At 43.7% G+C, this 23,500-nt stretch overlaps 1 protein-coding gene and 1 pseudogene across 1 annotated transcript; both read left to right on the top strand.

Moving 5' to 3' along the window:
- The first annotated feature begins 935 nt into the window (after positions 1-935).
- On the top strand, positions 936-22,103 carry LOC121006005 (1,25-dihydroxyvitamin D(3) 24-hydroxylase, mitochondrial). Its single transcript, XM_040438882.1, has 12 exons — positions 936-1,178; positions 2,738-2,928; positions 7,711-7,804; positions 8,193-8,289; positions 9,398-9,489; positions 10,927-11,038; positions 11,883-12,028; positions 13,366-13,532; positions 13,752-13,830; positions 14,885-15,082; positions 18,546-18,662; positions 20,711-22,103. Exons 1-11 carry the CDS (start codon positions 936-938, stop codon positions 18,654-18,656), a joined length of 1,530 nt encoding a protein of 509 aa, XP_040294816.1. The 3' UTR covers positions 18,657-18,662; positions 20,711-22,103.
- LOC121006542 lies at positions 6,722-6,804 on the top strand (annotated as a pseudogene).
- Positions 22,104-23,500: the final 1,397 nt, after the last annotated feature.

Here is a 23,500-nt window from a genome sequence, read left to right on the forward strand (position 1 = left end):
GCTACATTATCTGTACTCAAAGAGTTACCACTGTGTGTTATCTGTGGTGTTACATAGGACTGCAGGTAACATCTTCTCTCTGTATTTACTGTTATCACTGTGTTATCTGGGGTGTTAGATAGGATTTTAAATAACACCTACTACATTATGTGTACTCAGAGAGTTATCACTGTATGTTATCTACACAGGACTGCAGGTAACACTTTACTACATTACATGTACTCAGTGAGTTATCACTGTGTTATCTGTGGTGTTACATGGGACTGCAGAAAGCACCTTCTACATTATCTGTACTTATCTGTTGTTTTACAAAACCCCCACTCACTTTTCTGTAATCAGAATATTATCACTATTCTAGGTGGTGTTACATAGGACTGCAGAAAGCACCTACTGTATTACTTTGATGATGCACAAACAGTCAATCTGCAAAAGTGACAGGTTGAGCTCTGCTACATCTGTATATATACACACCTATAGATGCACAAACCCTTGCACCCACTGGTGTATGTTGGTCTGTGCTCTATGGGTTAATCTCCCCAGGTGAGGTGGGAGGCAGGTGACTAGGTGCAGCCATTGTACACTCATGACACACGTCAGATTCTCATTACTGTCACAATAACAAAGGAAAAAAGAAGTGAACTTTTTCAAGGCTGTGAGAGCTGTGAGCGCTGACCAGTCAGGAGACGGCTGCCAGAGAACGCCCTGATCCTGGGACTTGGCTACAGAAGAGATTACTCCTGCCAGGAAAACAGCCCTTTAATGAACTCAAAGTACTGGAGCACCTTGTGACGCTGCCTGGCCTCTCCCATTGGCAGGGGGTTGTATACAGGCAGCTACTCCTGACACTACAGCTATATATATATGTTCCATAGCAAAATGCAGCCTCACATCTACTCCACCAAGATCTATCAGCCCAACCAGCAATCCCCTGCACAATGGCTGCAAGAGTCAAAATGTGGATGATGATGAAGGCTAGGGGAATCAGTGTCCATCACAGCATCCCTAACCCCACTGTGACCTGTAACCTGAAAACCCAGGGGTTCCCTGTCCACCCAACACCCCCAGCCTCCTGCCCACACTCCCTGTCTGCACTGCCTGGCCCCACCAACTGGCCCATCCTAGGAAGCCTGGTGGACATCCTGAGGAAAGGAGGACTGAAGAGGCAACACCAAGCACTGGTAAATACTACAGAGAATATAATATCATATAATAAAGTGTAAAATAACCTGATGGATATAGCTATGCATCACAGTCAATGTAACGTAATATGTCATAACGATATAGAATCTGTGCAGGATGATACACATAATGTAATGCAATCTAATATGATGTGATGAAGATAATACTTTATAGTAATACATTATTTTACAATGTCATAAAATTAATGATATGATGCATATTCAGATGATATGATGTGCTGTAATGTAATCTCTAATATTACAGTACATTATATTGCAATATTATATGACATTATATTACATTACATTATATTGTTACGTTATATTGTATTACATTCTCTTATGCTTCATTACATCATATTGCTACATTCTCTTATACAACATTACATCATAGTGTTAGATTATATTCTCTCACATTACATTATTGTATTTTTTTATACTACATTTTCTTTCATTGCAGTATTACATTATTGCATTGTTGTACTACTTTCTATTATATTGTTAAATATTATTACATTACATTGTTACAATTTCCTGATTTTGTTATATCTATAAAAGTTTCTGCTCTACGGGGAGAGGATGTTAGTTGCTGATCCTAGTGGCAGTGAAAGGGTGAAAAATCGAAGAAACATAGCGTAGAGCTAATGCAAAGGCAAAAGAAGAAGGAAACAATGAAGAAAAGAAAACGTAATAGAAGAAGAAAAGGGAGACGATGCTGGAGAACAAGAAGTAGGAAGGAATCAAGAAAGAAGAGGAAGAGATGAAGGTAAAAGAAGAAGGAAACAATGAAGAAAAGAAAACGTAATAGAAGAAGAAAAGGGAGACGATGCTGGAGAACAAGAAGTAGGAAGGAATCAAGAAAGAAGAGGAAGAGATGAAGGTAAAAGAGGAAGGAAACAATGAAGTAGTGGAAATGAAGAAGAAAGGAAACAAGGAGAGTGAGAAAAGGAATGAAGATGAAGGAATGAAGGTGATGAAAAGAAACAAGAAAAAAGAAGAAAAAATGCAGAAGACGATGAAGGAAGATAAGAAGATAAGAGCAAAAAAAATATTAAGATGATGGAGATGAAAGGAAACCAAAAAAAGTGGAAAAGAAGAAGAAAAATGATGAAAGGGAAGAAAAGGAGAGAAAAAGTCAAACGTAAAAATGAAGAAGAAAGTAAGGAAGACATAGCTTGTGTATGACAGCTCTTTACTAATCCCTCTTTCTTCTAGATTCCTCTGGTGGGGTCTTTGCCCCCTGTACACTGTGTCACTGCTGCGTCCAAGGGCTCATTCAGGCAAATGTAAGGGCTCTGTGCCTGTATTGCGGAAAGGAGGCACGGATCAGAATCGCTTCTGTGGGCTTTCGGGTTCGTGCCTCTGCACTGCAAAACATAAGACATGTCCTATTTTGGCCATATGTTGCGGATCACGGACCCGTTCAAGGCAATGGGTTTGCAGTATGGAGTACAGTGGCAGTGCCCGTGCTTTGCAGAACGCTATTTGTGGTCCACAGCACAGGCACGAGCCCTAACATTCATCTGCATCACCTAACAATGAGGCTCCTGTCCCTCCAGGCTGGGTACCACAAGCAGTTTGGGAAGATATTCCGCATGAAGCTCGGTTCCTTTGACTCGGTCCACATCGGGGCCCCCTGCCTGCTGGAAGCTCTGTTCAGAGAAGAAAGTAATTATCCCAAGAGGCTGGAGATCAAGCCATGGAAGGCTTACAGAGACTACCGGGACGAAGCCTATGGACTCCTGATCCTGTAAGTCTTTGCAATAACAGAGAGTCCCTTTAAGAGGTTATGTTACACCAGACACTATAGAGCACTAGGATGATAAAAGAATATTAAAATATTGTGAACTTAGACTGGGAAATTCAGGTATAAATGCAGGTATTCCAAATCACAGTCATAGAGGTCCAGGAAGTTGGCCAAGATGTAAGTATTCCTCCCTATGTTGCTTAAGGCTAGGTCTACACGACGACATTTGTCGCGCGACAGATAAGACATTTGTCGCGCAACATTTTGTTGCACCAATGTCGCGAGACAATTTTTATAATGGCAGTCTATAGTGTCGCACTGCGACAGTCGCAGAAAAATCCATCTCGAATGTCATTATAAGAATTGTCGCGCGACATTGTGGCAACAAAATGTTGCACGACAAATGTCGCCGTGTAGACCTAGCCTTATAATGGGTCCAACTGCTATTCAGGAGACCAGGAAAGCTGGGTGACCATTCCTGTCAGAGCTGTAATAGAAGCATAATTCCTTATCACCCAGCTTTCCCGGAGTTTAGCAGCTGAGTTGCTAAAAGCAGAGGATTGTTTGGCTTTAGGGGGAAATATGATTGGGCTGAATGGATCACCACCCTCATCATCCTGATCCTGTGTCTATTACCTGCACGTGATCAGACTAGCCACATTGTGGCAAGCATTCAGCTGTGTGAGCATGAGAAGGTCAGGACCAGATTTCAGCTGTGATGAGGTTGTGCCCTGTGGGATCAGTGGGACTGAATAGAGCATGCCCATTTTGATGCCTTAAAGGGAGTCTGTCACCCCGATTTTGGACCATTATCTACAGTAATACGTGAGTAGCCCTGCAGATATGGAGTCTATATCACTATTAAGTATTTTCCTACTGCCCCCCGTTCCTCCATTGTCAGTACTCAAAGCTGCACTGAAATACAGTCTACACTGCTGTACAGTCCTGACAGCAGGGGAACCGGGGGCATAGGAATATAAAAAATAGTGATCTGGGCTCCTTATCTGCAGGGCTACGAATGTATTACTGTAGATCATGGTCCAAAATCAGGGTCACAGATTCCGTTTAAATTAGGGATCAGCAACCTCTGGGACTCCAGCGGTGGTGAAACTACAACTCCCAGCATGTAAACCTGTTAGGCTGTCTCACAACTAACATGGAAGTGAATGGGACATACTGGGAGCTGTAGTTTCAAAAAAGCTAGAGGTTGCTGATCCCTGCCTTAAAGGCGTATTCCAGTTAGGTGAAGTTATCGCCTTCCTGTGCACTTGGCTATCTCTGGAACTCCCATAGAAATGAATGGAGCTGCTGCAAGCATGCCCAACCGGCCAAGTCGTTCACTTCAAGGGGTACGGGGTTTCCGTTCTTGTGATTGCTGGGGGTTCCTGCGGTAGAACCCCCCACCAATCTAACAGCAGTTATCCATTACCTGTGCATAGGGAATAACTTTGCATAATCGGAATACGCCTTTGAATGGTAGCATTAGGCGTAACGCATTTGTATGTTGTTCTAGGTCTGTGGCATGTCTGTGTCACAAACATGTCATCCAGGGGTCTCGCAGTCTACTGGACCCTGACCTAGGTCTGTGGCATGTGGCTAGTATGGAGGTGGTTGGTCCTCTGTGCTCCTCAGTTCCACATCGTAGAGATCTTTGAGTCTGGATAAACTGTGTGCAGACGATGCCTCATATTTTCCCAGTTAGTCATGAAATACATGAATAAAATGAATTATAGCCTCCGTGGGTACAGGAAAACTAAATCTATCGGAATACAGACGGGATGAATGGCACAGACATAATATTACTATAACAGTCTCATGAATCCCTCAGATTACGTCTTTTATTTGCAGAAGACTCATTAGAGGATTATTTTGGAAGCTAAACACGTCAACAGCACAATTCTCCCTTCAGTCCTGATAGTTTGTTACAATGTGTCAGTTCAGGTATCAGTCTGAAGTCCAGGCTGCTTACCTCACAGCGGATTCTATAGGCTGGGTCAGGGCCGCTGCAAGGAATTTTGCCAACACAAGCGAAGCTACATTTTGGCGCCCTCCCCCCATGTCACATTTCTCTCCCCATGTCAGAGTTCACCCCCTGAATGTCACATTTCTCCCCCTCCACTCAATGTCACATTTCTCCCCCTCAATGTCACATCACCCTCTCCTTTTTACATAACCCCCTTCGTGTCACATTTCTTTCCCCCCCCCCCATGGCACATTTCTCCCCCTCCATTTTGATTTATTTAAAGAGGACCTTTCATGGGTCCAAACATTGTAAGATAACTATCTGTATATGTAGTGTGCCGCCCAGGGATCTCCCTGCACTTACTATTAATCCTGGGCGCCGCTCCGTTCGCCTGCTGTGGCCCCCGTTACTGTCTCCCGCTCAGTATGCTAATTACTACTATCGGAGCAATGGGTAGGAGACATCAGCTTCTCTCCTGGGCGTTCCTTCTCTCTGGCTGTGAAGGTTAGTTTTTCTCCCTGGCTGTGACGCTCTGCGCTGCGATTGGACAGCGCTACAGCCAGGGAGAAGGAACGCCCAGGGAGAGAAGCTGATGTCTCCTCCCTGTTGTGAAGTTAGTAGTAATTAGCATACGGCGCGGGAGACAGTAACGGGGGCCACAGCGGGTCAACGGAGCGGCGCCCAGGGATAGTAGTAAGTGCAGTGAGATCCCTGGGTGCCGCGCTACATATACAGATATATATATACAAAAAAAAGTTTCATTTTTCTGCCCCCCCCCCCCTCCTTTGGCTCGGCGTCTCTGCGCCCAAAGGCAGCCTCTTGGTCTGCCTTAGGCCTAGTTCACACGAACGTATGGCTTTTATAGTTTTTTGCGGTCCATTTTTCACGGATCAGTTGTTCCGTTTTTGAGTTCCGTTGTTTTTTCAGTTTCCGTTCCGTTTTTCCGTTCCGTTTTTCTGTATGTCATATACAGTATACAGTAATTACATAGAAAAAATTGGTCTGGGCATAACATTTTCAATAGATGGTTCCGCAAAAACGGAACGGATACGGAAGGCATACGGATGCATTTCTGTATGTGTTCAGTTTTTTTTGCAGACCCATTGACTTGAATGGAGCCACGGAACGTGATTTGCGGACAATAATAGGACATGTTCTATCTTTCAACGGAACGGAAATACGGAAACGGAATGCTTACGCAACACATTCCGTTTTTAATGCGGAACCATTGAAATAAATGGTTCCGTATACGGACCGTATACGGAACACAAAAAAACAGCCCGTACACTCGCAAAAAAAAAACGATCGTGTGAACTAGGCCTTATTATAGCGCCGGGCCTGGGCTGGGTACAACTGTTACAAATCCTCAGCTGTGAGAAGCATTGGATCAGGACTGGTTTTCATCCTCCAGCTGAAAATGAGAATGTTCCCATTTACTGACAACAAGCAGAGATCTTGAAAATGAGGAGGATTTGAAACAAAGTATATTAAAAAGTTGCAGAACTTCACCATAAAACTATGATTCCTCATCTACATAAAAAAAACAGGGAACCCCTTCAGTCCTCATGCACATGGCCGCGTCCATATCTTGGTCTGCACAAAACCGGTTAGAAAGGAAATTTCTCATCCACAAAATACGGACAGGAATGGGACCGCAACTGAAATTTGCGGATTGGGCACATGGATCTGCATAAAAAATGGTTGTGCTCATGTCTCCATGGTTGGTGTACTAGGGATGGTTCAGTGTACTATCTGTGAAAAAAAGGATAGCAGACTGAAGAAAATACGGTCGTGTGAATGATCCCTATAGGGTAGGTTATCTGTAAAGTGCCCATCGCTTCTCGGCCTTTTGGCTAAGATCAAGTGTAGTATCTGTTCTTCAGTCCTGTAGAGCTACGCTCCAGGCTGTACTCCTTCCATGGCTTGCCATGGTCGTTGAGCGGAACGGAGAACCACACAGCAACCCTGGGTAGCGGAACATGGGGGGAGTATTGGACTCTCATGTGAAGCTACCTCTGAGCTCTGCTGGATCGACGCCACTAGGTCGAGTTGTGTTGAAAGCCCAAAGTGCAAGTGCCCCGGGGGTGGTGCCCTGGGGTGCCGGAACTCACTGGGGGTGGAATCCCACTGAGAGATGGCACATTAGCACAGCACTTTCTTTCTCACAATTTTAGCACACACCTCTATTTGCTCGTCTTCGGCCTTGAAGATACGAGGAATTTTTATAATTCCGGCCGAATGTCTGGGCCTTAAGGGCAAAACATTTCACTTATTTATTTTTTATGTCACCGTGTGCACTTTTACACGTTGTGTGTCCACTAGGATTTTCAAGGGTTGCGGCGCCCTAACGGGTACCCCCTCCTTGAGGTCTAGGGGGGGTGTGTGTGGCCATCTTGGTTCCTCACCCCCCTGCCAAACCCCTTGGGCTCTCCCTCCGGGGAGAGTCCAGACCTTGTTGAAGCTCCTGGCTGACGCCTTGGGTGGCAGCCTAGGCGAAAGCCGGGAGCATAGATGGGCGTACCCTTGGCTTCGGCTGAGGGTTGCCACTGGTCTCAGTCCCTTGCAGGAGCTTAACGGCCCCGGAGGGATTGGGAATGGTTTGTGGGGGGCTCTTCTATTCGGAGAGGGCCTGCGATAGACCGCGACCTAGTGCACGATTTTTGTGTGGCACGCTGCACGATTTTGGCACGAGGTGAGAGCACGACTTTGGGCTTTAAAATTTTTTTTAAAAAAATCTGTAAAGTGCCCATATTGACTAGGTTTAGGGGATGTCATTGTGTTGTCTGAGGTCCAGTGTAAATCTCCATTTCCTCTCCATCTAGAGAAGGTAAAGACTGGCAGAGGGTCCGCAGCGCCTTCCAGCAAAAACTGATGAAGCCGTCAGAAGTTGGGAAATTAGACATGAAACTCAACGAGGTAAAAATTCTGAGAAGCAGACGCAACGTGACCCCAACAAGACAAAGTGGGACCCTTTCCCCCACTGCATGACTGTATAGCTGAGCAGATTTTCCGTTCAGGACTCTGGGAAGCTGACAACCACTTGGAGAACTGTAATGCAGTCACAGTGGTTGTCATCCAGCTTTCCTGCACAACATCTATGTATATTTTTGCAGCAATTTGGTAAATTAAGGTTTATCACTGGATACCCAGGCTGATTGGGAAGCTGTGGTAGTGGCCGCATTGCTGGTCACTCAGCTTCCCCAGAGTCAGATACAGCTAAAGAAGCCTTACGAACACTGATAACATGCTGGTCATACAATAAGGCATCATGTACTGAGCTGAAATCTCCCTCCGTTCTCTCTAGGTCATGGAGGATTTTATCCAGAGACTTGACAGCGTCTGTACAGAGGAAGGAAGGATCGCTGATTTGTATTGTGAGCTGAACAAGTGGTCGCTTGAGAGTGAGTCACATATGTTACATGTATACATGTATGTACACATCGATAGTGCATGCATTCCCCTGCTCTGAGTGACACAATTATTATACATCTATATGGTATATCTCTACATATCACATGTATATTATATATCTATACATTATATTGTACATCTATGTCACATGTATAATATATATCTATACAGAATATTATATTATATATATAGATATCACATGATATATATCTACCCATTATATTGTGCATCTATGTCACATGTATATTATATATCTATACAGAATATTATTATTAAATATCTATATATATCACATGATTATTATATATCTACCCATTATATTGTGCATCTATGTCACATGTATATTATATATCTATACAGTATATTATATATCACATTATTATATATCTATACATATTGTACATCTGTGTCACATCTATATTATATATCTATACATTATATAACATGTCTATATATCACATGATTATTATATATCTATACATTAGATTATACATCTATGTCACATGTATAATATATCTACACATTTATATTGTGCATCTATGTCACATGTCTATTATATATCAATACAGTATATTATATATCACATGATTATTATATATCTATACATTATATTGTACATCTGTCACATCTATATTATATATCTGTACATTATATAATGTCTATATATCACATGATTGTTATATATCTATACATTATATTGTGCATCTATATTATATATCTATACAGAATATTATACATCTATGCAGCATATTATATCCCTACATACCATATGTATATTATATAGCTATACATTATATTGTACATTTATGTTACATGTCTATTATATATCTATACAGTATATTATATATTACATCATTATTATATATCTATACATCATATTGTACATCTATGTCACATCTATATTATATATCTATACAGAATATTATACATCTATGCAGTATATTATATCCCTACATATCATATGTATATTATATAGCTATACATCATATTGTTCATTTATGTCACATGTCTATTATATATCTATACAAAATTTTATATATATCACATTTATTCCCCTGTTGCTCATTGATTCCTGATTAACCCTTGCTGCTCTTTCAGGTATCTGCCTTGTCCTCTATGAAAAGAGATTTGGATTTTTACAGCCCAATCTCGGAGAGGAGGCTCTGGACTTCATCACAGCCATAACAACCGTAAGTTGTGTATCCCCCAGTTATACTAGCCTCCAGGGAGAATAATATGAGAACTTAACCAGACAGGATAAAGTAAGGGCCAGGGGGCAATTACCCTAGGTAGGGGGCTCCAAACTCTGAAATACTGTATATATTATGGGACAGTGGTTCTCTATACATGTTTACAGATCTCCTAAATGACATCAGAACCTACCTGTTATTTGTGAGGACATCACAGCACAACCTCTATGCAGCTATTATATATAGCAGTCCACATAGAAGTTTCACGCTTGCCTGTATGTTATTTTTGGTTTAAACTACTTTTATTGCAATAAGTTACAGTACATTACAATGTAAGTGCGTCATATGCAAGTGCAAACAGCTCAAAACAATGGCCGAAAAACAGTTGCATGGATAAAATAAAAGAATAATATATATATGGTGAGCAACCTAGTTATAGTCAAGACATCCTACAAATGCAGGTGCCCGACCAATGTTATGAATCGTAATGTAGAACACACCTAGGCAACACCAAACAAAAGGAGAGAAAGGAAGGAGATATGGGGACAAAACTTGGATCGCTCTGAGGAGTACTGCCATGGTCTAGGACAGGGATCAGCAAACTCCAGCACTTTAGCTGTTCAGAAACTACAACTCCCAGAATGCTTCATTCACTTTTGTGGGAATTACAAGAACAGCCAAGCATGTTTGCATGCTGGGAGTTGTAGTTTCACAGCAGCTGGAGTGCCGAAGGTTGCTGATCCCTGGTCTAGGACTAGGACTGGTGGCGACCAGAAAGTGATGGGACACTTATTTAATGCTAAATAATGAGGCACCAGAGACATCAGGCAAAGACAAACAAAAAAGGCAGTAACAAGGAAAATATAAAAAAGATAAAAAGTAAGAAAAACTAAGGGAAGCCTGCTAGCATAGACCAGAATTGTGGTGCTAGCCACTATACAGACAGAGACAGAACTTTTATAAATCAAGTCAGGGATGACATCTGCAGGTACTGTTTTAAAGCTTACATTCTCAGCTTTAAAACAAGACCTGGTGGCTATACAGTCTGGGATAAAGCAGGTGAAAGCAACTACTCTTCAGCTGGCTATAATCTCAGCCAATGTGAAGAAAGGGATGAGGGGAACCTACTGACAGGCTGTAGTGGGAGAAGGAGAAGCAACAATTTTCCAAGGGAAGAGGTACCACTTGTAACCGAACCCGAGTTCGGGAAATGTTTTTTTACAGTACAAATTAATTTATGAAGTTATTATGTGAAGTCTCGCGAGACTTCGCTAAGCAATAACTTCGGCTCATCGGAGCCAATACATTCTTTGAAACAAAGTTTTATGCTAATCGACTTTGGATGTTTCATCCGAAGTTGATTCGCTCATCCCTAATTATAATGTTTCTATTCACTCACAATTGCCCCAGCTGTAAACCTGTTGTTATCTATGGCAGATGATGAGCACATTTGGGTTGATGATGGTGACGCCGGTGGAATTTCATAGAAGCTTAAACACAAAGATTTGGAAAGATCACACCGAGGCCTGGGACAGTATCTTCAAAACAGGTGCGTTTATAGATCAGAACAACAAAGAAAATGGAGCTCAAAATGCCAAATGATCAATATAATAAATATTTTATTGTGACATAACAAAACATCAAAGTTAAATACAAAAGATGCAGTAAGGCAGGGAACAAAAAAGGAGCAGGGGGAGGGAAGAACGGCGCCACCCTGGGAGGGGCACTCTGGTCATAAGTTGTAAATGTATAGAATCGGCGGGATAGATGTATAAAAAGAAAATAAATTACCCGCAGATAAACAGTGAGTGAGAATGAAAAAGGCGAGTCATAAGTAACTGCAAGGCCCACGCTAACATGGACATATACACACCCGGCCAACAGGAAGATCCTGACAATGAATAAACATCCAAATGGAAGGAAACCGGGAGGTAAAGGGGCAGATGTGACTCACCAAGAGTGGACCAACCAGGATGGCGCTACCCCAATGCGCGTTTCGGCGTGCCTTCGTTTATAGATCAGTCTAACATATTTCATCAAACATTAGATTTGGAAGTTGAAGTGCTCTGTGGTGCTTTGACCCTGTATCACACATGAGAGGATTAGATACAGTGGTTCAGCAGTCAGTATTACACATGATAGAATTTGAAACTGCAGCTCATTAGAAAGTATCACACATAAGAGGTTTAGATACTCTATCTGAGCAGACAGGATCACCCAGAATAGGCTTGAATACAGTGGCTCAGCAGACAGTATCACACATGATAGGCTTAGATACAGCCTCAGCAGACAGTATCACAAATGCCAGGCACATAATAAGTTGTTTAAAGTTTGTCGCTAAGTTGTGGATTCCACCATGATCTTTACCGCAGGTCTCACTATTCTTCTTGCAGCCAAGTGTCACATAGACAGGAGACTGACGAAGCTGTCCTCTAAGGACAATGAAGATTTCCTCTGCACCATCTACAAGGACAGCAAACTCACCAAGAAGGAGATGTACGCCACCATCACTGAGATGTTGATAGGAGCTGTGGAGACAGTATGAAGGATTTACTCACTTCCATTATAGCAATGATACAACACCCAGTGTTTTGGAACAGATGCACTTTATATAAATTAGGATGGACAGTCTCTATTAAAGTGAGACCCAAGAGTTAAAAAGTCACATGACTCACACGCATCACATGACACGCTATTTACTCACAGATAGCAGAGCAGCCCCTGTCCAGTGATAATGACAACCTGCACCGCACCTGACACTATTGGCCTATGGGGAGCTTTAGGTGAAGGAGAGTTGCAGTATCCCAGACCTGGGGGGATCTGCAATTGCTGTGTTTTATATGTAATGTATTGTATGTTCATGGTTTGTTTATTTATTTTATGCACTTATACAGCGCTGACATATTCAGCAGTGCCTTACAGATATTTGTATCACGCTGTTCCCAATGGGGCTCACAATCTAAGTTCCCTATCGGTATGTCTTTAGAGTGTGGGAGGAAACCCATGCAAGCACGGGGAGAACATGGTTATACTATTTATTCCAGCGGGTGAGGTATTGGTTGGCAATGGTTGACAGAAACAGGCCTAACCACCCTGTTCCTCCTCCTTTGGTAAGAGTGGGCTGGTCCTGCCAGGAGGGGGAGTTCCAGTCTAGAGAGAGGAGATGGAAAGTTCCTGCTCAGATAGTGGGGGAGTGAGGAAGCATATGTCAGAGCTCCCACTCCCAGGAACCATATCTTATTCCGCTGTGAGGGAGACTCAGGAACCAGTTATTTTTTTCCTATTAATCCTGCCTTAAGACAACACTTGAGAGACAAGACAGTTGACTGATAAGCAAAATTCAGCTTTAAAGACACTGCTGCAAGGTGAGGGACTACAGCTCTGACACCACCACCTACCTAAACCATTGCTAGGCCAGACTACTATTAAGCCTGTACTACAGTGGATACCTAAATGCACAAGTACATAGTGCCCACCTATTGCCATCCATCCAACCACCATACCTCTTTACCTAGTGCTAGAGAAACTGCACTTTGTACTTACTACTGCCGGATGTGCCTCAAGTTATATTTCGCACTAAGTAAAGAGAGACTTTTATACATTTACTTCTAGCCTGATTCTTTGAACAGTCTTTTCACTGCACCGATACCCAGGGAGCAATGGGCTGAAGAAGTACATCGTGACACAACATTATCACCAGGACCACTACCACTCCCATCCTCTGCACCAGCTGCTCAAGGGCTCCCTGCAGTGTTTCTGCCCCCTTCTTGTGATGTCACCACATGATAGGATCATTTTCCCTCATTGCATAGTTTGCTTAATTAATCTACACAAAAGAACATGAATTAAATGGCATTATTCTTGTTTTTCTTGCAGACCGCTAACAGTTTACTCTGGGCCATATTTAATATTTCCCGTCATCAGACTATTCAAAGGAAACTTTATGACGAGATTCAGAGCATCTTATCCCCAGACCAAGTGCCAGCAGCGGAAGACATCAGGAATATGCCATATCTGAAGGCGTGCTTAAAGGAATCCATGAGGTACGACGACAACCAACTCACTTTACCTTTCTGATTACAGTAGTTCTTACACTTCAGTCACATCCAAAGCTGCATTCATAACTCTAGTGGCTGCTACTGGAAACCCATCAGCAATGTGCTCCTTGTTATAAATGCCTATTTTACGCTGATACGTTGTAACAACCTCTATTCGTACACTGATCCAATGCAATGACAATGTAAATTTTATGTTTCTTTAAGGATAAGCCCTTCTGTTCCATTCACAACCCGCACTCTGGATAAAGAGACTGTCCTGGGAGAATATGTTTTACCCAAAGGAGTGAGTTTTCCTATTCATTTACCACGTCCATGATGAAGTTGCATGTCCTGATGAGGTTTCATTTCACTGACAACAAGCAGAGATCTTGAGAACCACAAAGAATTGATACAGAAAGTACACTAGAAGACTGGATATCTTGTTTGCAGAAAGTTGACGAGCATTTTCAACCACGTACAGGATTAACCTAACTATATTGTCCTGGGGCCCTAGATAGGGAAGGGACCCCTGGGTCCTTGGGTTTTACTTTGACCCATTCCCAGTTCTGACCATGCGCCTGACCGCTCTGTTGTTTGGAATAGTCCCTATAGCAGCTCCAGAACGAGTCTCTGACCTCTCACGATGCAGAGCTTCTATAGCCAGGATCCATTGGCACATGAAAACACCACTTGGCAGATCAGGTTGGCAAAGACCTTGGGTAAATGATCATCAGAGGAGGGAAATGTTATGTAACAATCAGTTGTTTAGATAAAGGGAGATATGTTTTTGCTGCATCTAGCTGATATCACCCAACCGCGCCCCTGCCTATCACCCCACTAGGGGCGTAGCTATAGGGGGTGCAGAGGTAGCAGTCGCCACCGGGCCCAGGAGCCTGAGGGGGCCAAAAGACCCTTGTGGTGCATGAGAAGACACTGGTATGACAGAAAGTGCATACTGGTCAAGTTACACCTCTGGCTGGAGAGAAGGGGTTAGGTCAGGAATTTGGCATTTTGGGTTTGCCATTTTAATGTTTGCCTCAGGCAGCATGAAGGCGATGTGCTTCCCTGCCCCCTGGCCACAAAGCACTGGGGGAAGGGGGGGCCCTGGGAGACTGAACCAGGGCCCATGAGGCTTTAGCTACGCCCCTGCACCCCACATACTGCACCCTCCTATGAACCTGAATACTACAGTGCACTATACTATCACCCACTTCATTATACTGACTGCACCCATCCTGTCACTGCATACAACATTGTAAACATTCTATCACCTAGATTTTTCTTCATGCTCATCCTGATCTCCCTGGTTCACAAGCATAATGTACTGACAGAGAAACTGTTGTTGTCCCCTCACACAGACCGTCCTGACCATCAACAACCACGTGCTAGGATCCAGTGAAGAATATTTTGATGACTGGAGTGAGTTTCGCCCGGAGAGGTGGCTACAGGACAAGAACACAATCAACCCTTTTGCCTATGTCCCGTTTGGTATCGGGAAGAGGATGTGCATCGGCCGACGCCTGGCAGAACTGCAGCTGCAGCTTAGTCTTTGCTGGGTGAGTGTCCCCTGTGCTCCACAATACAAAGTGCCAGTGTCCCTCAAAGTTTTATTATCCCAGATTCCAAGTGTCATTGTCCTGTACCCCAAATATGTGTGTCATCGTCCTGTACCCCAAGTGTCAGTGTGTCATCGTCCTGTACCCCAAGTGTCAGTGTGTCGTTGTCCTGTACCCCAAGTGTCAGTGTGTCATTGTCCTGTACCCCAAGTGTCAGTGTGTCATTGTCCTGTACCCCAAGTGTCAGTGTGTCATTGTCCTGTACCCCAAGTGTCAGTGTGTCATTGTCCGGCACCCCAAGTGTCAGTGTGTCATTGTCCTGTACCCCAAGTGTCAGTGTGTCATCGTCCTGTACCCCAAGTGTCAGTGTGTCATCGTCCTGTACCCCAAGTGTCAGTGTGTCGTTGTCCTGTACCCCAAGTGTCAGTGTGTCATTGTCCTGTACCCCAAGTGTCAGTGTGTCATTGTCCTGTACCCCAAGTGTCAGTGTGTCATTGTCCTGTACCCTAAGTGTCAGTGTGTCATTGTCCTGTACTCCAAGTGTCAGTGTGTCATTGTCCTGTACTCCAAGTGTCAGTGTGTCATTGTCCTGTACTCCAAGTGTCAGTGTGTCATTGTCATGTACCCCAAGTGTCAGTGTGTCATTGTCCTGTACCCCAAATATGTGTCATTGTCCTGTACTCCAAGTGTCAGTGTGTCATTGTCATGTACCCCAAGTGTCAGTGTGTCATTGTCCTGTACCCCAAATATGTGTCATTGTCCTGTACTCCAAGTGTCAGTGTGTCATTGTCCTGTACCCCAAGTGTCAGTGTGTCATTGTCCTGTACCCCAAGTGTCAGTGTGTCATTGTCCTGTACTCCAAGTGTCAGTGTGTCATTGTCCTGTACTCCAAGTGTCAGTGTGTCATTGTCATGTACCCCAAGTGTCAGTGTGTCATTGTCCTGTACCCCAAATATGTGTCATTGTCCTGTACTCCAAGTGTCAGTGTGTCATTGTCATGTACCCCAAGTGTCAGTGTGTCATTGTCCTGTACCCCAAATATGTGTCATTGTCCTGTACTCCAAGTGTCAGTGTGTCATTGTCCTGTACCCCAAGTGTCAGTGTGTCATTGTCCTGTACCCCAAGTGTCAGTGTGTCATCGTCCTGTGCCCCAAGTGTCAGTGTGTCATTGTCCTGTACCCCAAGTGTCAGTGTGTCATTGTCCTGTACCCCAAGTGTCAGTGTGTCATTGTCCTGTACCCCAAGTGTCAGTGTGTCATCGTCCTGTACCCCAAGTGTCAGTGTGTCATTGTCCTGTACCCCAAGTGTCAGTGTGTCATTGTCCTGTACCCCAAGTGTCAGTGTGTCATTGTCCTGTACCCCAAGTGTCAGTGTGTCATCGTCCTGTACCCCAAGTGTCAGTGTGTCATTGTCCTGTACCCCAAGTGTCAGTGTGACATTGTCTTGTTTTCCAGTATCAATATGTCATTGTCATTGTGCATTTGCAGTGACATATAGTGATTGTTCGTAACAATAATCCTCTGTGAGGTGCACAGAAAAGCAGTACTAAAACCAGGCTAATAGCTCTTACCCAGGCCCCATGAATTCAACCGTATCTGTTTTGTGGTGCACAAATCGCAAAACATGGATCCCGGCCGTGTGCATAGGAGATGTTGTATCTTTTTTGTGGGGCCGCAGAATGGACGTGCAGATGCGGACAGCACACAGTGTATTGTCCGCATCTTTTGTGTTCCCATTGAAATAAATCGGGACCAAGCATACGGTGGTGTGCATGAGCCCCTATGCTGATACATTGTAAGGCCTCATGCACATGACCGTGCCGTTTTTTGCGGTCCGCAAACCGCGGATCCGCAAAAAAAGGAAGCCGCCCGTGTGCCCGTGTAATTTGCGGAACGGGCTGCCCATTGTAGACATGCCTATTTTTGTCCGCAAAACGGACAAGAATAGGACATGCTACATTTCTTTTGCGGAGCCTCGGAACGGAGCAACGTATGCGGACAGCAAACGGAGTGCTGTTCCGCATCTTTTGCGGCCCCATTGAAGTGAATGGGTCCGCACCCGACCCGAAAAACGGTCGTGTGCATGAGGCCTAACACTCATGGTCAGGTTTTCAACCTCTTAATGCAAATTAAACATTTGTTTCACTGACAGCAATCAAAGATCCTTGAAATGGGGAGACTTTGAAAAACAACGGGGGCTATTTACAAAGACAGGGGTTTTCAGCTGGTCTTTGTTTCCCCCCTGCGCTGGAGGAGAAAGCTCCTAATTTATGACAAGGCTTAGACCATACGCCTGGAGGAAAGACTACTTCAGCCCCTGACTCTGCTTTTACTCCTGTTTCCAGGTATAAAAGACAGTAAGTATGTCAGGCCTGATTTTCCAGCCTCCGTTACTCCCTTGCTACTCCCAAGCAGTGATGGCCAGTTCGCAGTGTTCGAACACATGCGAGCTGCCATCTTAGGCTACTTTCACACTAGCGTTTTTCTTTTCCGGCGCTGAGTTCCGTCCTAGGGGCTCAAATCCAGAAAAGAACTGATCAGTTTTATCCCCATGCATTCTGAATGGAGAGTCAGTCCTTCAGGATGCATCAGGATGTCTTCAGTTCAGTCTTTTTGACTGATCAGGCTTTTCAGAAAAACGTAGCATGCAGTATTTTTACCTCCGGCCAAAAAGCCTGAACACTTTGACTGAACGCCTGATCAGGCCTTTTTCCCATTGACTTGCATTAACGCCGGATCTGGCACTGTGTGTTCAGTCAAAACGGATCCGGCTTTTGCATGTTAAGCCCGAAAAATGTGAAAAAAAAGTTAAAGTCCATAAATGGCGGATCCGTTTTTTCCAATGCATTTTTTCATTGTGATCAAAATCCTGATCAGGATTCAAATGTAATCCGTTTTCACACGTTTTTCCGGATCCGGCGGGCAGTTCCGGTGTCGGAATTGAACGCCGGATTAAAACAACGCTAGTGTGAAAGTAGCCTTAACTCACAAGTCCGGCGAGGCACAGGTAAGCCTTTACTTGTGCCTGTGCCGCGAGCCGGTCTGAAACAAATGCGATCACCGGGAGCAGGCAGTTCTGAGAACAGCCCGATGAAGGCCCCCGGCGGCTGTTCTCGGAACTGCCTGCTCCCGGTGATCGCATTTGTTTCAGACCGGCTCGCGCACAAGCACAGGTAAAGACTTACCTGTGCCTCGCCGGACTTGTGAGTTAAGATGGCAGCCCGCATGTGTTCGCGGGCGAACACTGCGAACTGGCCATCACTGCTCCCAAGTGGCAAGCACAGTGCAAAAACGCCTATGCAACAAAATATTGTCTCACAGGGGTCTTGTGCCTTTTTGGACACCTAAAAAATGGCGTGGCGCTGTAAGCAGATGACAAGCAGTTTTTATGATACAAAGATTCAGCTTCAGTGACATAAGACTGTACCGGCCCTTTAATTGAACGTCTGATATCTGTGTTGCAGCTTGTTAGGAGGTACAATATTGTAGCCACTGATGATAAACCCGTGGAGACATTTCACTCGGGGACACTGAAGCCCAGCAGAGATCTCCCCGTGGCGTTTCTCCAGAGATAGAAAGAGGTGAGTCTGCACTGAGTATTCGGGTGGTTTTACACAGTACTTTTGTGGGGAAAAAAAAGGAGTGGATCCAAAAATATGGAAAAGTATAAAGGTAATATATCTCGACTCCTTTTTATCCACTTACATCTGGCTCAAAAAACCTGCATAAAAACTGCAGCAGCGTTCCTACCCCCGGGCCCCCCCACCCAAAAAAATAATAATGCTGTGTTTTGAAACCCCCCATCCTTTATAGAGAGAGACAGCTATGAGATCACCTGCTCAGGCAATTAATACGATATAGTGCAAGAAACTTTGTGATCCCGATTTTATGTAAGGTGAAGTAACATCTCTGACTCATCCTCAGAGTTATAAACCCTCAGATTAGAAGAGTTTATCCACTTCCTGGAAGCCCTGAACTGGCAAAGGATGGGACAGTGCTCTCAGTGATCGAATACGTAAATCTTATCAAGGACTTGGAATAATGGAAAATTTCTGATAAAGAAAATCTGTGGCATTAGGCTAGTAAATACTCAGGTTAGGGCAGGTTCACGTTTGCGTTAGGGTGTACCATTATAGGTTCCGTTTATAACGGAATTCGTTAAACGGAAGCCTTTAAGAGGCATTCCGCGTTAATCCGTCATAATAGAAGTCTATGGGCAGCATAACGGAATATATGAAACTCATTTCCCAGGTGATTGAACTTCATAACTATTTAATATAGGTGACATATTATGCCCTGCCCCGAGTAGCTGAGTGAAGCCTGTCCTATGCATAAGGGCTCATGCACACGACCGTATGTACTTTGCAGTCCGCAAAAAAAAAAGGATGACATTCGTGCGACTTCCCCGTTACATCTGTATTTTTTGTGGATCTATTGTAGCAAAATGGACAAGAAAAGGACACTTTCTATTTTTTTGCGGAACAGTCTTGCGGACATAAGGATACGGAATGTACTAATTTTTGTTTTTTAGGCAGCCTCCTTGAAATGAATGGTTCCGCATATGGGCCTAAAAAAAAAAAAAAAAGAACGTACACAGACAAAAAATACGTTCATGTGCATGAGCCCTAAAGGTAAAGGGTTATCACCCAGCACTCCTTTGGCCCTGAATGGCATATATATTGCTATGCAGTCTCATTATGTAATATTGCAATTAAGATATGTGCCATTCAGGATCTCTGAAAAGCTGGGTGACAACTCTTGTATAGCTTTACTAACCTTTTTTTAGGATAGGTCATCAATATAAAAAAAACAGACAACCCCTTTAAAGCCAATGTACCCTTGTAGTTGAATGCTACCTGTCCATCGGTAGTAATAGCTTTAAAGGGGTTGTCCGAGTTATATAAATACTTGGGTAACCCCCATAGATTGCCTAAAATAACAAATGAATGCATGCTCACCTGTTTTGTCCTTTGCTTCTTCCTGCGCTGCTCTCCGGTCCTCCTGTTCCTCTTTCTTTTCTGGCTGCATAGGCGATGTTCTCTGCACACATGTCACCACTGCAGCCAATCACTGGCCTCAGCAGAAACGTCCTGTGCATGGCTATTGCCAGCGATTGGCTGCCACAGTGATTTGTGCACGATGACAACAGCAGTAGGAGGACTGGGGCACAGCACTCAAAGAAATGGCAGAGAAAACAGATGAGTATCCATTCATTTGTTATTTTAGGCTGTTTGCAGGAGTTTTTATGTAACTTGGACAACCCCTTTAATTCCCATATTATACATGCTGAAGGTAGCCTGATTGGCAGAGTTGTCACCCAGCTTTCCTAAGACCCATATGGAATATATGCAGATAAATATTCCATTCAGATTCTCTGGAAAGTTGGGTAACAACCCCACTTGAAACTTACTAACTCATGCTGGAAACCATCAAACCTTCATTAGAATTGAGAGCTGGACGCTTCCATACAGAGGTCATCAAATGTTGAAACTCTCTAGATGTCATAGAGCTCCCCTTCCAAATTAACCAAAAATGTAACAAGGATAAAAATGTAACAAAAATGAGCCAACAACAACCTTCATCGTCCTGTACACTTACTGACTACATCCCTATCATCTCTCATTGGCAGGTGTCTGTCTTCCCAGCTGTGAATGATGCACAAAGATGAACAAACTGATCAATACTGGTTCCTGCTGCTACACCCTCTGGCACCAGTATTTAATGACGGCACAGTCCACAATCCTTGAACCGCTCAGATAAGATGAGATGCAGTTATTTACGCTCAACCGTGCAGTCAAATCTATGAAATCTGCAAAGGTCAGGGTCACAACCGGCAGAATGTAGACCCGGGGACGGCGCACGGTGTATTTACAGAGCGTTTACATCCATATCTCATATTGTGCTATAAGTAGGTCAAGGTTTCATCCTTGATAAAAAGGCAGCAAGACTCAAAATCTGCACATAGCAGCACAATTCAGAGGATCGGCGTGGCAGACAATTGCACTACGAGTTGCTGGATGAGGAGTAGAACGTTTCATTTTTCTGTCTAAAGGAAAATTTTTGGTCCTGAAAAATCTAGGTAACAAACATTAGGACCTTCATTTAAGGTCCCACCGTTATGTTGTAGTTCGTCATGTTGTATATATAGCACAGTATATAGTTTGCCTTTCAGGAGTCCTGGAAAGCTGGGTATCATCCCAATAGCAGCTTTAGTAAAGGTCATATTAAATAGGCACATATGGGGTTATTTATTAAGACCCTGCCTCCTTTCTTTAGACCTGGCATGAGACGAAAAAAGTTGCAGATTCGGCCGCAAATGACCCCCATAAAGTCTGTGCAACGCCCATATTTCACCTATCAATAAGGTAGGGACCAGCTTGAGAACATGACTTTTTGCTACCAAAAAGTGCAAAGTGCCACACCACAAAGTGTCTATAGCCAGCCCTTTCCAAAGTCAGAAGTGCCCCCATAAACCTTCCCCAACCCTCAAAGCGAAAAGGCACTGCAAGGGTCGGAGATGGATAGTCTCCCTTTGTTGAAGTCTAGAGAGGACCTCTCTTGCTCCTGGCTTCGACTTGGGCATCTACACCAGTGTCTATCAGGAGCCAAAGTCTAGGTCTTGACTCCACTCAAAGGGGGATCCAAAAGGGTTGCAGTGGGTGAGGAAACTAATAGCCAGACACACCCCCCCCCCTAGATCTTATAGCTTTGATTCAGAGAGTCTGCCTTTCGGCTAAGATCAAGTGTAGTATCTATTGTGATCAGTACCTATGACCGGAGATGCTGAGAGAGAATGTGTACACTAATGAACAGGTGGCATTAGCTTCTGGGTGCAGGTTGGCCAATCTGGCTATCTGTAGGTGATGCAGACCCTCTCTAAATTCATTACTCATGAGGGAGGCACAAAGTATCTCCTAACTAAAAGTGATGAGTCTGTACTGTATCTATATCCTTTGAATTGCCAAAAATTGCCACCTCCCTTTGACTTTAAAGTTTCTAAAATCTTCCCAAAAATTGATCCTCATAACCCGCACACACTCCTGTGCCAACCCCACACACCTTTTAGAACTTTTTTGAGTTCTGACTGATATCATAACATGTAATATAATTTTGGGGATATGTTGATGTTCTTGTACAATTGTTATTATAATCTCTAGTTAGATTATGGGCTGTATCTTTTTATTTTATGTTTCTGTTTTTATTTTTCAATAAAAGGTATCAAAACTGAAAGATCTGCCTGTTACTAAATGTCTTTTACACCGGCTAATTTTACAGGCGATTGTCGGGAAGGAAGCGTTCCTTCCCAACAATCGCATACTCGTCAGCGAAGGAGACTTGTGCATTTAAATGCAGCACTCTCCTCCATGGTATGAGGAGGAGAGATTGCTATTGCCATTTATCGTCCATATACAGACTTGTTGTTTGCCGGCAGCAGAGCGTGTTTAGACGGTAAGAGCTTCTGCTGGCAAACGATGATTTAGGTGCCTACACAAACAATCCAGTTACCCGATGAACGAGTGTTTTGCTTGTTCATCGGGTAATCGGCAGCACCTTTACACCACCAGATAATCACTAAAGATCCTATGAATGCTCGTTAGTGTCACAGCCAGGGAGAAAAAATAGCTTGTCTTCTCCCTGGCTGTGACGTGGTCCGCTGCAATTGGACGCCCCCTGAGAAAAGCTGCAGTCTCCTTCTCCCTGAACCGATGCTATTGATTAGTATACAAGACGCCAAAACTGAGTGAGGGGCACAGCTCCTCAACGGAGGAGCGGATCATCAAATAAAATACCAAGATGACCTCTCCTAATCGTAAGCTACAGTCTAAGGTATTGATTTAATAAGATATAAGTGGTGAAGGGTCCTCTTTAAACCCTCAGGAGTGGGTTCTCCAAGTTTCCACAATGCTTCTAGGCCATTGGGCATTGTGCTATGGACTGAATGCCCTGGTCAATCCTGTAAAAACAGCATGAGTGGATCTTGTGTTTATAACTTATCTCTCACCCATGACCTTATTGGTGAAATTCATAGGCCAAGGACACAAAAACATAAAACTCTGTGCGCTCAGCAATTTATATATTTTTTCCACTGAATAAAACATGAAATGACTCCTGGAGTTTCAGGTGCAAAGATAAGATGATGGTGCAAGATAAGGCTGTGACTGTCATGTAGTAGCAGACACACAGTATGGAACAAAATACAACGCAGGATACAAACATTACAGTGTTATACAGCAGAAAACGCTCACGTTATACCACAGCAACTCTACATCCGCATATACAAGATGGATAACCAGCTGCACAAATATTTTCATATACCAGAAGATGGCCAGATTATACCATCATGGTCCATATCACTATACATAGTAACATAGTTTATAAGGTTGAAAAAGACACCTGTCCATCCAGTTCAGCCTGTCAT

Source organism: Bufo bufo, chromosome 6, assembly GCF_905171765.1.
Source record: "Bufo bufo chromosome 6, aBufBuf1.1, whole genome shotgun sequence".
In the NCBI taxonomy this organism is placed as follows: Eukaryota; Metazoa; Chordata; class Amphibia; order Anura; family Bufonidae; genus Bufo; species Bufo bufo.

Excerpts from the sequence above, each read along its gene's own strand:
- LOC121006005 (XM_040438882.1), top strand. The coding sequence starts at position 936 with ATGGCTGCAAGAGTCAAAATGTGGATGATGATGAAGGCTAGGGGAATC. Across the intron at positions 8,290-9,397 it reads GAACAAGTGGTCGCTTGAGA|GTATCTGCCTTGTCCTCTAT; the intron begins GTGAGTCACATA and ends CTGCTCTTTCAG. Across the intron at positions 13,533-13,751 it reads TGCTTAAAGGAATCCATGAG|GATAAGCCCTTCTGTTCCAT; the intron begins GTACGACGACAA and ends TGTTTCTTTAAG.